Below are 13,080 nucleotides of genomic sequence, written 5' to 3'. Positions count from 1 at the left end.
ATGTAGGATAGGCCACAGAAAAGTGACATTTAAGGTCTATGACTACGAGGTGTCTGCCGTAGCTATAGCAACATACAGAGAATCTAAACAGGTACCAGAGAGGGGCAGCAAGCCAGTGGGCCAAAAGTATACTCCGTTCTTGGCAAAAGACTCTTAGATTGCATCTTCTCAAATGGCCTTCCAATGTACCGCACTTCTGTCTAACTCAGACATTACCAGATACTATACAGTCATTACCAGTACTGAGGAGCTTGTTGCCAGTCTTGTCTCTTCCTCGCCAATGAAGCAAGTATTTTTTTTCAAAGAAAAAACTGTGGGAAATTATATTCTTTCAAAAGTAATGCAAATAAATGTCTCCAAGAGAATGTTCAGTGTAATCTACTGGGCAAGAACCATAAAAACCTGGGGGTCTAGGTACCACATTGACACCTGAGGAGCCTATTTGTAATTCTGCAGCAGGCACAACGTGAAAGATCACTTCCATCTTGTCTAGGTGGCAGCATATGTTTTCCCATAAGAAATGTGAAGGTTATTCAGGCAAAGCGCCTCTGTCAACGGATTCTTTGTGAAGAGCAGATTGAATATTTCATGGGGACATTTTCCTGACAGTTTTGTTGTCAGTCTTGGCTTCCTGCCCTAAAGACGCTTTTTTGATTGAACAGCAATGTCATTGTTCTGAGTAGCCACACTCTGGTTTAAAGTCTTCCTTCATTGAACATTATACCTGCTACGTATGTTTAAAGTCTTCCCATTTATTATCAGCTACTCTGCAACTCTAAAATTGGTATTATGCTGCATTTAGGATTGGGGTTTAACTGTGAAGTATGAAAGACAGGTATACCAGAAACAGTAATTTATCAGACAGACCATTGGACCATAAAAGTATAATGTTATTCAAAGAATTGTGCTTTCCCAACATAAAAATGAGTATCAGTTTAGCTGTCTTCATGACTGTTGCTTTGCAACCAGAGCTACTATCTACAGTTCCTGGTATTTAGCAGTACTGAATACTGGTGACATAGTTTAATATTTAACTGAATTTTCCATCATTAGGATTACTCCCAAAAGCCTCTAAGGTGAACATAAGCACAGAAAATGTTACCTGAACTCCTGCCAGGGCAATTTACACATTACCATATGAAACAAAATCAGACAAAGTTGAAGCTACTATGTCCTGAAAACAAAATATTTTAATTCTGGGGAGAAACACTATCTAGCATCAAGTTCAACAAAGCACTTTGCGGAGGAAATAAAATCAACGCTGCTGATAGATAATCCAATAGACTAGCTTCTTGAGACAGTTTAAAACCTGGTATTTCAGAACATAGATGTGTATATGTATCTCAAGAGTAGTAAGGTAGCTTAGTGTTCGAACAGCTCTGCACTGAAAGGTGTGAAGTCATGGAAAGGTGAAACTGATACCCTCTAGTCATATATAACCATATAGGGGACAATGCAGATTGTTTTGGCTGCTGAGCTGTATTCCTAAGAGCTGCTACAGTAACAGCCAACATGGGACCTTAACGTACCCAGCATTACCAAGTGAAATACCAATGAATAATGAAGCAGTGCTGTCTAATGTAAGAAATGAAGTTAATTACCTTTCTCTATTTCACTTTGAAAGGACAATTTCCGTCTTCGTAGTTTGCAGTTATCTCCATCCGTATCATTAGTAGTTTGTGATCTTATTACGAGGTCAGACTTGATTAATGAAATATGAAACATAATGAAAGATTAGTCCCATCTAAAGAGAGCAGGTTTTCAATAGGTGATTGACTGGTAATCATGTTCAAGCTTTAAGAAAGGCAATATTACACAAGTCAGACTGCATCAACCTCTCCATCCCCAGCTAATGGTATTGCTCAATGTTAATGTTAAAAAGTTCATGCAGATTGAGAAAAACCAACAATGCCACCACTTGGTGGTGAAATAGAAGTAACCTGATAACAAGTTTACATGGAAAGACATATGTTCAGGTGTTATCAGCTTCCTGAACTTGCACAGATGTGGTTTAAGTAATCTTAGAGAAATTAATGAAAAAAACCTAAATATCATATAACAGAGAATGTATACTATTGCAAGTAGTGTGGTAACTGATTATAATTAGATTTACATTTAACTACATGGTAATGTTTATAAAGGTTACATTTTAAAACAATAAATATAAGGCTGTCAAACACCAGACACTTTACCCCTCATTATTTTATCTTACTAGACTCTCCGTTGCTCTCTATCGGATTTAGTTAATTCAGATACTTATGTCATAGCAGAACACAATATTGTCTTTTTCTATCCATCTTATAAAAGAAGGATGTGCTTTTTTGCCATAATAAATACAAGATACATTTAATTCTTCTTTCTACTTATTTAAAACTGAGAAATTTACAAATAAGCAAATATAACACCAGTTATGCTCTTTGTGTACATACCCATGGCATTGGCTTCAGCCTACTTCCCTTCCCTGTGCTAGTGAGGCTTCCCATACCACTCAAGCAAGCAGATTTGCATGTGGGAGAAGGGCAGAGGGAAAGAAGTGGGAAGTGTTTACATCTTTCTCTATTCCCTTCATTGTAAACCTGGTGGGTAAAGTGCTTCAGTGGTGGCCCACTGGTAGAATAACTGCAGGAAGAAAAAGGCACTTTTACATAAATAGGAGGACAGGAGCAGAAGTTGAGGCAGAAGCACCTATTATTCAAATAACAAATCTGGATCTGCATGGTGTTTTGAAGATCAGAATGTGCTCATCACTTCTTTGGGGGGATGATTTTCTGGATTGCAATAGACACTTGCAAGGCAAGTGGAATTGCTAGAGGAAACAGTGATTTTGCAAATTCAGAGGCATTGGGTGAGCCTGTCCTCCCTTCCCTGTCTCTGTGAAGCCTAGCATTTTTTTCTTAGTGGCTGGTAGAGCAGTAAGAAATAACAACTGAAAAATTTCTGAGGAACATGAACAGTGGGGGTTTTCTTTGTGTATTCTACACCACAACACAGAAAATGGAATTTTGTTTCAATTTACTCAGATCTAAGGAAAAAATAATGATAAAACATTGCTGACAATGTAATTGCAGGAAATAATTGCTCAGACTAAAATTATTAGTGTGAATTTATCCTCAAGGAATTTTTCAAATATGTGGACTTTCAGTTTTAACTTAAATTTATCGCTAGACTATAAATTAATTGTATTGTATTTCACATGTAATTAATAATGATGACCTTTTCAATAAGCACAAAAGCATGACTTAAAATAAAGAATAGGATTGGTCTTTTATTTTCAGAATGATCCTTTAGTAAAAAAAAGGCTCAGCACAAAAAGAAGTGACATTTCTTGTCAGAAGTTATATTTGTTTTAATTTTTTAAGATGAAGATCCACATGTGATTAGCAAAGATGTCCCTGTCATTTACAGCCCAAAACTTAGTGTCCTTTGTTTCCTTGTTTCTCAGAAGGCCTTTGAAGCTAAATTATGTTTGTTCCTTCTCACTGAACCTGTTTTTCCTTGAATGTATAGTCAGAAACCACAAAATGGCAATATCTCGGAAGTCATGAAATGTAAACTAGTCATTCTACAGGTAGCGCAGTCCACATTTCACGTCCAGTGAAATGATGTACCCTGCGGCTTTCTAGGGAAAGCTTTAGCCCCAGTAGCACGAGCTGGGCAATAGCATTTGCCCTCTCCCCTTCTGGCCCAACTTCCTGTTTCTTTCCCAATTCAGACTGACCCCGGCAGTCTGAGATAAGAAAACAGTGGTAATTTTTCTACTTTCTTGAAGATGCAATCTGGGCAAAAGGGGACACTTAGAAGAGTCACTGTGGGAAAAAGAGGCCAAGAAATCCCTGCAAATTTGAAGACTGAGTGAAATTTCAAAAGTCCCTTGTATGCTTTTAGTCTCCTAGGAGGTAGGGTGCACTCCAAGATAAGAGAATTAACAATTCATGTTTGAAAGGCAATTAAGTATTTTCTATTGTTAGACACAGAATGAATCTGGATAATCTGATTTATCTTTATTTTATGGCTGTACAACTATATTTAGTGTCCAAAGCTCCCCTTGTGATGACCCAGTCTATAGTCATCTGAAAAAAACCACATTTTTCCATCACTTTAACAAAACATCCAAAATATCCCTGGCTAAAACTTTAGTACTCTTTAAATATAGAACCTAATCCTATTAGATTAACATCACCTGAATCATTTCATTGACTTCTGCTGAGTTTAACTGATTTCAGTAGGAGCAATCAGGTGAGTATAGTTTTTAAAAATAGGATTTGGCCTCAGGCTTTTAGCTTTTAATTTTGCTAACCTTGGTTTTTCAATTGCTATTTTCAAGTTTTGTGGGACAGATTTGTCCCAATATTAAGAAAAAAAAAATCAGTTATTGTATGTACCTTTGCAGTTTCATCTCTCAGATTAAAAGTCAGTTCTAGATTGGTGAGGAAGAGATCAGAAAATTCAGGGTACATGTCCAAAACTTCTAGTAGATCTTCTCGCTGGATCTTATGCAAGTCACAGTAAGTTAAAGCTCTCACATCTGCATTTGACTTTCCTGGTTTTGCATAAAGATGTACCATCTCTCCAAAAATATCATTTTTCCCTGCAGAAAGAATATTAGATGGAGATGATTATTTTAAACATAAGCCATTAAATTGAATGAGGTATTTCTTTATGATAATGGTGTAGAACATTTGATTTTACATGAAGTGATACAATCAGATTACCATTACACATATGTTGTTGTAAATCAAAAGTATTATTATTAAACAGTAAAAGTAAAATTATTAAAATCAATGAAATTACACAGACGTACATCTGGACTAACTAGAAGGAAAATCACAGTTTTTCTCTAGTTTCATAAAAGCAGCACGACTAGAGCAGGTTCCTTTGTCCTTTCTCATAAAAACATTATTTGCTGATTTAAATCACATTCTAATGATGACAAAGATGTAATTTCTGTCATTCAGTAGAGTCCAGGACCTGTCTGGCCTGGGATCTCATTTTGTTAAGAATTACATGAAGAAACAGACGGTAGTTGAAATACATTTTAGTAGAAAATGACTTAGTTTTTATTTTTTCAGAGGGAATGCAAGACTTCCAAGATGCAGAAGTTATTCTGAAGAAGCTCTTTAAACATAGCTGCTTCTGTTTTGATAGTATTACAATTCTTTCCATCAACATTGAGATAGTCACAGCACCTGTTTGCTAAAGTAGTAATCCCTATTTAATTGCTTGTTTTACCCAAATCTGCACCTAACCTTTGTAAATGCAGGGAGCTGCAGCCACCTGTGCAAAATATGCCCTAAACTGAAGGGTTGCAGGGCTTACCTGCAAAATGGGGTTTTGGAGTGAAGTGGGAAAATGCTTGTGGAAAATAGTGTTCATAGCAACTGAGAAACAGTAGACTGGTAAAAAAGAATATGGGTGATTTTGCCTCTCTGTTAAACATTTGTGGCTTTTATGTTACTGCAAGTAGTTCTGGTTTCTCAGTTTTCTAAAAAAGAAGCTGCAAACTGTGTGAGCAAGCGGCTAAAAGATGCAAAATATAATTTAAGAGCTGATTTACAGTGAGGATCTTGAAGAGCAGGTAAGTAAAAACCTCACAGTGTTATACTTGCATGCTCCCTACTTTGCTTGTGCCTAAAGCTGGCCCAGCTGATGAGGTGCAACAGCCAGAGGTGACAAATTGCCTTGATAACACTGTCTAAACCGAGGGAAGGATTTCTGTACGCACACCTTTGTACTTCTGCTCATGCATCCACCCTGCAAATTTCTAGCAGAATAATCAACCACAAGTGGATTAATAGCAACACACTGCTGCCAGTTCACATTTTGCTTCAGCTATTTTTCTGGCTGTAAGTTCTTACAGTGGATGATAAACAGAAAGGAGAACATATGAACGATGTTATAGCTGGTGTAGGTTTCTGCACAGCAAAATCCTTACTCAGCTACTCAATTATTCTTTGCGTTCTTACTACCTGGTATTAAGTTGGAGAAACAAATCAGTAGTGCTGTTTAGGTGGGGTTTTAGTTATTTTGCTTTTAAAATTGCTGTAGCTAATGAAGTCTTATTGGTTCCACATAAGAGCCATCACCAGCTGCAGGTGAGCTCCCAGTTGGAGTGAACTGTGCTCTGAGCATTCTTCATTGCGAAAGAAAACAAGTAAATTCCCATGCTATACACACAAGATTATGTTGATAAGAAACATAGGGGAAACACTGGTGTTGTTACAGTTACGTATCAATCCAGATCAGATCAATCTGTTATTGTCTTCATTTTCCATATGCTCAGTGGGCAGAAGCAGACATTTCTGAAAATCTCTAGAAGACATTTTGAATGCTGAAAGTAGATACATGTTTTTCTCCAGTTAGCATATAGGGGGTCTGTGTGTCCCAGCACCCTCATACACTGTTCAAGAAAAGGGTGTCCTTGACTTTTGTTCTTGCAGCATAATCAGAACTGGAGTACTTTGATATCTGCTTGCCTCATCTTGCAGCTTACTACTGGGATAAATCTGGCTCACTCTTCCTCTTAGATTTTAGATAGCCAAGGATGTGGGCTCTTTGGTGCACACGAATTATGGGAGTAATGTAGAATTTGTTCCTTAAATTATTTCTCTGCTTCATTTTAAATAACAGTGAGGTAAACATTTACAAATCTCCTTCGCCAGGAACAGCAATGGATAATTGTTTTCAATCCCCTGACTGTTTTAGCATACCTTGTAGTAATCTACTTACCAAGAATGGCTACAACAATGTCACTCTTAAGGATTTCAATAGAGCCTCTTGACACAAAGTAAAGAGCAGTGAGAACATCTCCACAGTGCACTAAAGTGTCTCCAGGAGGTGCATGTGTTGTCTTAAATTTCATAGCCAAAGCTCGAAGACAGCCTTTACTGGCCCCCCGGAAAGCTTTGCAATTCTGAAGCAAATTTTGGTTGAGGTGCAGACAAATGTCAGCTTGTAAGCATTCTGGAAACCCCTTCAGGACCTGTAAAGACAAGCATAAGGATTTCATGTGAATGCTATGGAAGTTGCTTTATATAGTTTTTATATTTTCTTCCTGGACAGAAAGAAGGAAATGACAGAAAGAAAAGAGGTGGCCCTAAGAGCTGTCAGAGTATTACAATTCAACAAGTGCATAGTGTAATCTGTATTGCAAAGTTTATACGCTGTGGATACTAATGTACATCCCAATGTATGTAGTGGTTACAAAATTTGTAATTAAGATTTCTTTCATTGCAAGAAATGGTATCAAGGTATATGAATGAGTATACTGCATAAAATAACAAACAAGACAGCTGAAGGGAGAGTCTTGACTGAAATTCACCTATTTGGACTAATATGTCTATTTCCTTTTTATCAATTATAAAAGTACTACGTTTAATATAAAAGAGGTTTTTGCTGCAATAACCATCACATTTGTAAAATGAGAGCTATCTGAACAAGACCAGATATTTTTCAGAAAGAACTCCCCCATTTTAATGGGGTTTTCCTGTTAAATATATTCTGCTTGCAAGTGTAGGACTTAGATTTTTATCAGAAAGCAACACATGCCAGTGAAACAATGATGTGATGCAGATTTACACTGGCGGATGATTAGTTCAGCAAACCACAGGGCTAGTTGCTATGGTCCTTGCTCATCTCTTACTCAGAACAAGGGGAGTTTGCCTGAAGTAGAACCACAGGATTCCTCTTGGGTACCATGGTAACATGTTAATTTTGTTTAGGAGAAAAAAGTGAGCTTCTTACAACGTGGTCATTATGTGTGAGCTTTTCTAAATTGTCTGGGATCATCTTACCTCTTGCTACTTTTAGAAAAAAACATTTCTGCTACTGACTTCTATGGGACTAATGCCCACCTTGTGACTTTGCCTGCTGGGTTAAGGAATGGGCTTGACAGGTTATTATGCAGCACCCTTTCTTTCTGTTTAATCCTGTTATCTGCTGTCAATGATGTTAATGGGTGATATGCTTTCCCTGGGACCGGCTACATCTGTTTCTAAGGACAAAACATGAACTGATGCTACCGGTCTTATGAATATGTGAACAGGATGTGTCTTTTTGTTGTTAGAGCAGTCTGTTAATTCGTTCCTGGTTATCCTCTGCACTGTTTTTTCGACAAACACATAAATATTCCTCCACAGAAAAAAAAACCCCCACTGAAATCCATTCATTTGTTGCTATATTAATTCTTCAGCACAATAAAGGTCTGTGCCCTCACTCTTACTGCATAAAAATATTCACAGCTCATATCCCTTGCTAATGGAGAAAATGAACAAATTTCTGATATGAGGCTTCGTCCACACAAGCCAGGCTATGATTTACAAATGAAATATTAGTACCTTTAACTGAGTTGAAATGTTTCTATGATTGCTAATGGAAATCAATGCTGTGAAATAACAAACAGAATATTTTAACACACATATATACAAAAACTTTAGGAGCTATAGGGTATTACCACATGAAATTTATACATCCTCAGGAAAAGCCAGCATTCAAGCAACAACAAGCAAAAGAAAACATGATAAATGAAAATCTTCTGTGGTGCCACTCTGTTTTCAGTAACTATCATACCACTAGAAATGGCTTAGTATGCAATTACTTTTTATTTTAATGTAATTATATTGAAACTAAAATATTGTAGGTTGTAGCAACTTATTTACTGAATGAGGCTGAAAAACTAATAACTAAATACATCTGATTAATGATACAGGTGGAGAAAAATTGCAGGTGTTTATTTTGAAATTGTCCTCTAGTCATGTGAGTAAAAAAAGACCTATTTTGAATTAATTCTTTTGCTATCTGAAGATAATTTAGAAAAGCTTCATTTTTTATAGGATGCAAAATAAGAAATATATTTTCAATTCAGAGGTACTTACAGGTAAAGGTGTTTGAATTTTTAGAAAGTCAATAGCACAGCCTTAGGATAAATTGTATTAGTTTTTCACATCAGCTTCTGTTTATCTCATTTATCAAGGATTTGTACTTTACCATTAAGCAAAAACCATGCAGACCATATGTGTTAGTTTATATTTCTGAAGATACTTTAGGGTTTTCTTTAAAGAAGCAATTATTTTGGTAATTAATTTATACTTAATATGGAACTATTCTAAAGCCATTGCATATTAGTTAATAGTTATTTATACGCCAATAATGTCTGAAAGATACTAGCCTGTGTTCAAGTATCTGCAATTAAGAAGTCCCTGCCCCGTGGAGCTTACACTCTAAAGTAGTTGTTATACATCAGAGAGGAAGAACACTTTACTCCTTAATAGCACAATTGTCAAAAGTCTAGAAGGAAGAGGAGTGCCCAAATAACACTGATTTCCAATGGAGTTTTGGAGATTACTCCACTAGTACAAGTTTAGAAATGCAAGAAAGACAAATTTGTTAAAACATTGTCATATACTACATTACTAAAAGGAGCTTACCATACAGTGCACATTGTATGTAGTGAGGTATTTAATCCAAGTCCAGAAGCTGACACTATACAGAATTTGATGTTTCCAAACTGATTTATGTTGTGCAGTACAGACAATATCTTGCCAACCCAAGCCTCCAGGTACATTTCTAATATTCAGATTTTCATGACTTTGAGAAAATATTTCTTATTCGTCAGTTTTTAGCTTGTGTTAATAAGGAAGTATCTGATTCTTACAGATATCTTTGATTGTCTGGGTAGAGCAGGAACAACTGTGTTGAAATGTCATGTTCTTATATTGTGGCAATCAACATCAGTACATTACATGTACACATACTGACAACTCTAAATATTAGAAAATCATTAATGAAGTCTTCAAAATAATGAGATTAGCTTAAAAATAATAAACCTCTAAATATTGCATTGCACTTTTCATTTGTTGTGAGCTTTTGGAGTCTTTAAACACATTTAAATCACACTCCAATGTGACAACAAAAATTCAAAACACACTTTTCTAAACAACTAAAAACCAGCATAATCTTGAAATTATATGAATTCAGGACCAGGTGATGCAAAAATAAAATAATTTTCAAAATAAAATTTGGAAATAAAGTTTTGAAAATTATAAAGCTAGAATTGCTCTTTAAATAACCTTGTTCTCAATGACAAATCCAAAATTAATAAATCATTTGAATACAAGTTTGAGTTTCAGTTGGTGCATTCTTTCCCGACATTTTTCTATTGTTACACTCAGAATCTCCTCAGTAGTGATTCCACCGGGCCCTGGTGAGAAAAATCTTGGATTACCATGGTTAGAAGCATAGTTAAAATCAGAACTCATGCACAAATCAAGAGACACAGATCTTCTAAAAAAGAAATGTTACAAGATATAAAATCAGCCTCACATGTCACCCCCCCCAAAAAAAAAAAAAAAAAAAAGAAAAGGAAAAACAATTATAATGCTGTGACCATAGGTTCCAGTTATTTCTTCTTGATAGTTATCAAGTCCAAGTTCAGTCAATTCTTCCTGTCTGGAATAAAACTTATTCCATGTCAAATAATGTTGGTTTATCTACTTGGCAGGCTTAGAGAAAAGAAAAGTGTCATTCAGAGAGAAGTAAAACATTTTATGTAGAATAAATGGTTGAAGCTGATGAAAGAATAAGTGAGTATAGTAGTGATACGATTCATATTGCCTTGAAGAATGTGGTCTTTTATAAGTGGAGAGGGAGTCCAGCTTCATGAACTTCTCTTTTTCAAGATGACAAAACGGTATCAACTCATACATGTATGACACACCTAAGTAACAACACGGTTGGAGACATCTATGTGCCCTAACCTCAAACAAGTAGCAAATGTTTGGGGCAACAACAACTTTCTTTTTTTGGATAAACTATAAGATTCATGACAGTTTTTAGATCTTCTGTCCTCAGTTCTGAATAAGTATTGGCATCTGTCCCACAGAAAATATTTAGAAAGAATCCAGCCTGAAGCTAATCAGAATATTAGCTAGAATAACTGTCATTAAATACGCAGATATCATCACATTCTATACCAACAGAATCACAGAATAGTTGAGACTGGAAGAAATCTCTGGAGCTCATCTTGTCCAACATCCCTGCTCAGGCAGGGTAGCACAGGACAATGTCCAGATGGCTTTTGAATATCCCCAAGGACAGAGACTCCACAACCTCTCTGGGCAACTTGTGCCAGTGCTCGGTCATCCTTACAGTAAAAATATGTTTCCTGATGTTTGGACAGAACCTCCTGTTTCAGTCTGTTCCCATTGCCTCTGGTCCTGTCACTAGGCACCACTAAAAAGAGCCTGGTTCTATCTTCTTTGCACCCTCCCTTCAGGTTTTTGTTCACATTGATGAGATCCCCATGAGCCTTCACTTCTCCAGGCTGACCAGCCCCAGGCCTCTTGGCCTTTCCTAGTATGAGAGATGCTCCAGTCCCTGCAGTCTGGCAGTCAAAGATATTTCTTTAATTCTGCATATGATCTTCTCACACATTTTCTCTGTTGAAATATAGGTGGGATCAAAAATTAAATGCCAGGCAGTAGTTGAAGAGAGCACAAGAGAGATCTTGTGTATTGTGGGTCTGTTTGGGATGTGTTGGAACACATTTTGACTAAGGCTTTCTTGTCCTAGAATCAGTCAGGCTTATTTATGAGTGGCAAATATCCAGCACAGAGAGGGAAAGATAAAGATAGACTCTGTAGTTCATCTGACAATTTAACCTGGCATAAACTGAAAGAGGAATTATAGTCCTTATTCTCTGTTTATTCCTACCCTGTCGATCTCTCCCTGTGAAATGGTTTGAGAAACCGATCCATGCAAAAACTAACCCAGCAAAAAGTTTGAACAGTTGAAGGTACAAAGAGGCTGGAATAACTATACGTTGTGTTGTAGACTACACATACTTAATCTCTGTTTGGATCTCATCTTCATAATATATATCTCAGGATATGTTGACATTGGCATCACTAAGTGCTGAATAAAGTTCCCAAACAATTCGAATAATAAATTTAGAACTAATTACAGGGAGCAAACCCCATGCCTTGGAGAGTTCACTCTAGTGGGGATTTATATTCAAAATTAACATTTTGTCTGTCTTAGTCTAGTCTGTAAGAATGAATGAAATTAATTCATAGTAATTAATGTATTTTTTGAAATAACCTATGTATTTAATTTTTATCTTTCTGTCACCTAATTTTAGCATTAATCTGATACCCTTTAGCTGCACAAATCACACTGCATAGATTTTGAATTAGGTTCTCTGTCCTCCAGTAGTTGTTCCCTCTGATGGAAAAAGTAGTGTGTGTTTTAGCTCTGTCACAAACATTTGACTCTCAGATTTAATAACATCTTCATCTAGGCTAAACATTTCTGTAATTCAACCTAGTTCTATTTCTAGAAAGAATTTAGAATTTACTACTTCTCTGATAGTTAATTACAGAAATTAACTATTTCTATAAGCAGAAGGCCAAAATACTTCCAAGGGCTTTCACTGTTTAGAAAAGAATCTATAAGGTCACATAAGGTCATAATTCTGCTCCAGAAGCCCTTGGGCTCCACATGGAATGGGATTATTTTGGATGATTCCTCTTCTTCATCCAGGAAAATTTTGCAGTCGGATTTTTTGGTTGGTTGGTTTGTTTTTGTCAGGATATGAAGGAGGTCCTTACAACAGTTGAGAGAGAAGAGCAGCAGTGTGTGATGATGAGCTAATTCACCTTGCAATGAAATTTGAAGTCTGACATCCTTATCAAGAATTAGGATCTTTTGCTTTCAGTCATTGCCATGACAGAGATTTGTGTGACGTTTTTATGTTGAAATTACTGGAGTGTAGTGGAGCATTCTTCATCTATAATCTTATTACAGTTTCTGAGTACATCTGAAAGGTGGTCTCTGAGATACATTACATTGCGGGGTGAGGAGGACAGAAAATGATTTCACTTTCTTAGACTGTTGACTTTCTCATCAACAGAAAATTCTAATGTCTGTAGAAGATGGAAGTGGACCAGATCTATGTCTTTCCAGAAATATAATTATAGTTGTAAAATCACAGAATCACAGAATCACCAAGGTTGGAAAGGACCTTCAAGATCATCAAGTCCAACCATTGATCCAGTGTCACCATGTTCCCTAAACCATGTCCTGAAG

General features: G+C 36.4%; 1 protein-coding gene across 1 annotated transcript in view; it reads right to left on the bottom strand.

Moving 5' to 3' along the window:
* Positions 1-13,080, bottom strand: part of KCNH7 (potassium voltage-gated channel, subfamily H (eag-related), member 7) — a gene marked incomplete at its 5' end in the record, with an annotated part of 81,110 nt that overhangs the window by 21,642 nt on the left and 46,388 nt on the right. Inside the window, 3 exons of the mRNA XM_010296712.1 lie at positions 1,602-1,701; positions 4,383-4,588; positions 6,727-6,979. Of these exons, the coding sequence (XP_010295014.1) occupies positions 1,602-1,701; positions 4,383-4,588; positions 6,727-6,979 (559 nt within the window). The remainder of the gene's footprint in view (positions 1-1,601; positions 1,702-4,382; positions 4,589-6,726; positions 6,980-13,080) is intronic.

This window comes from Phaethon lepturus, unplaced genomic scaffold, assembly GCF_000687285.1.
Source record: "Phaethon lepturus isolate BGI_N335 unplaced genomic scaffold, ASM68728v1 scaffold6111, whole genome shotgun sequence".
In the NCBI taxonomy this organism is placed as follows: domain Eukaryota; kingdom Metazoa; phylum Chordata; class Aves; order Phaethontiformes; family Phaethontidae; genus Phaethon; species Phaethon lepturus.
This window is presented reverse-complemented; position numbering and strand designations above follow the sequence as displayed.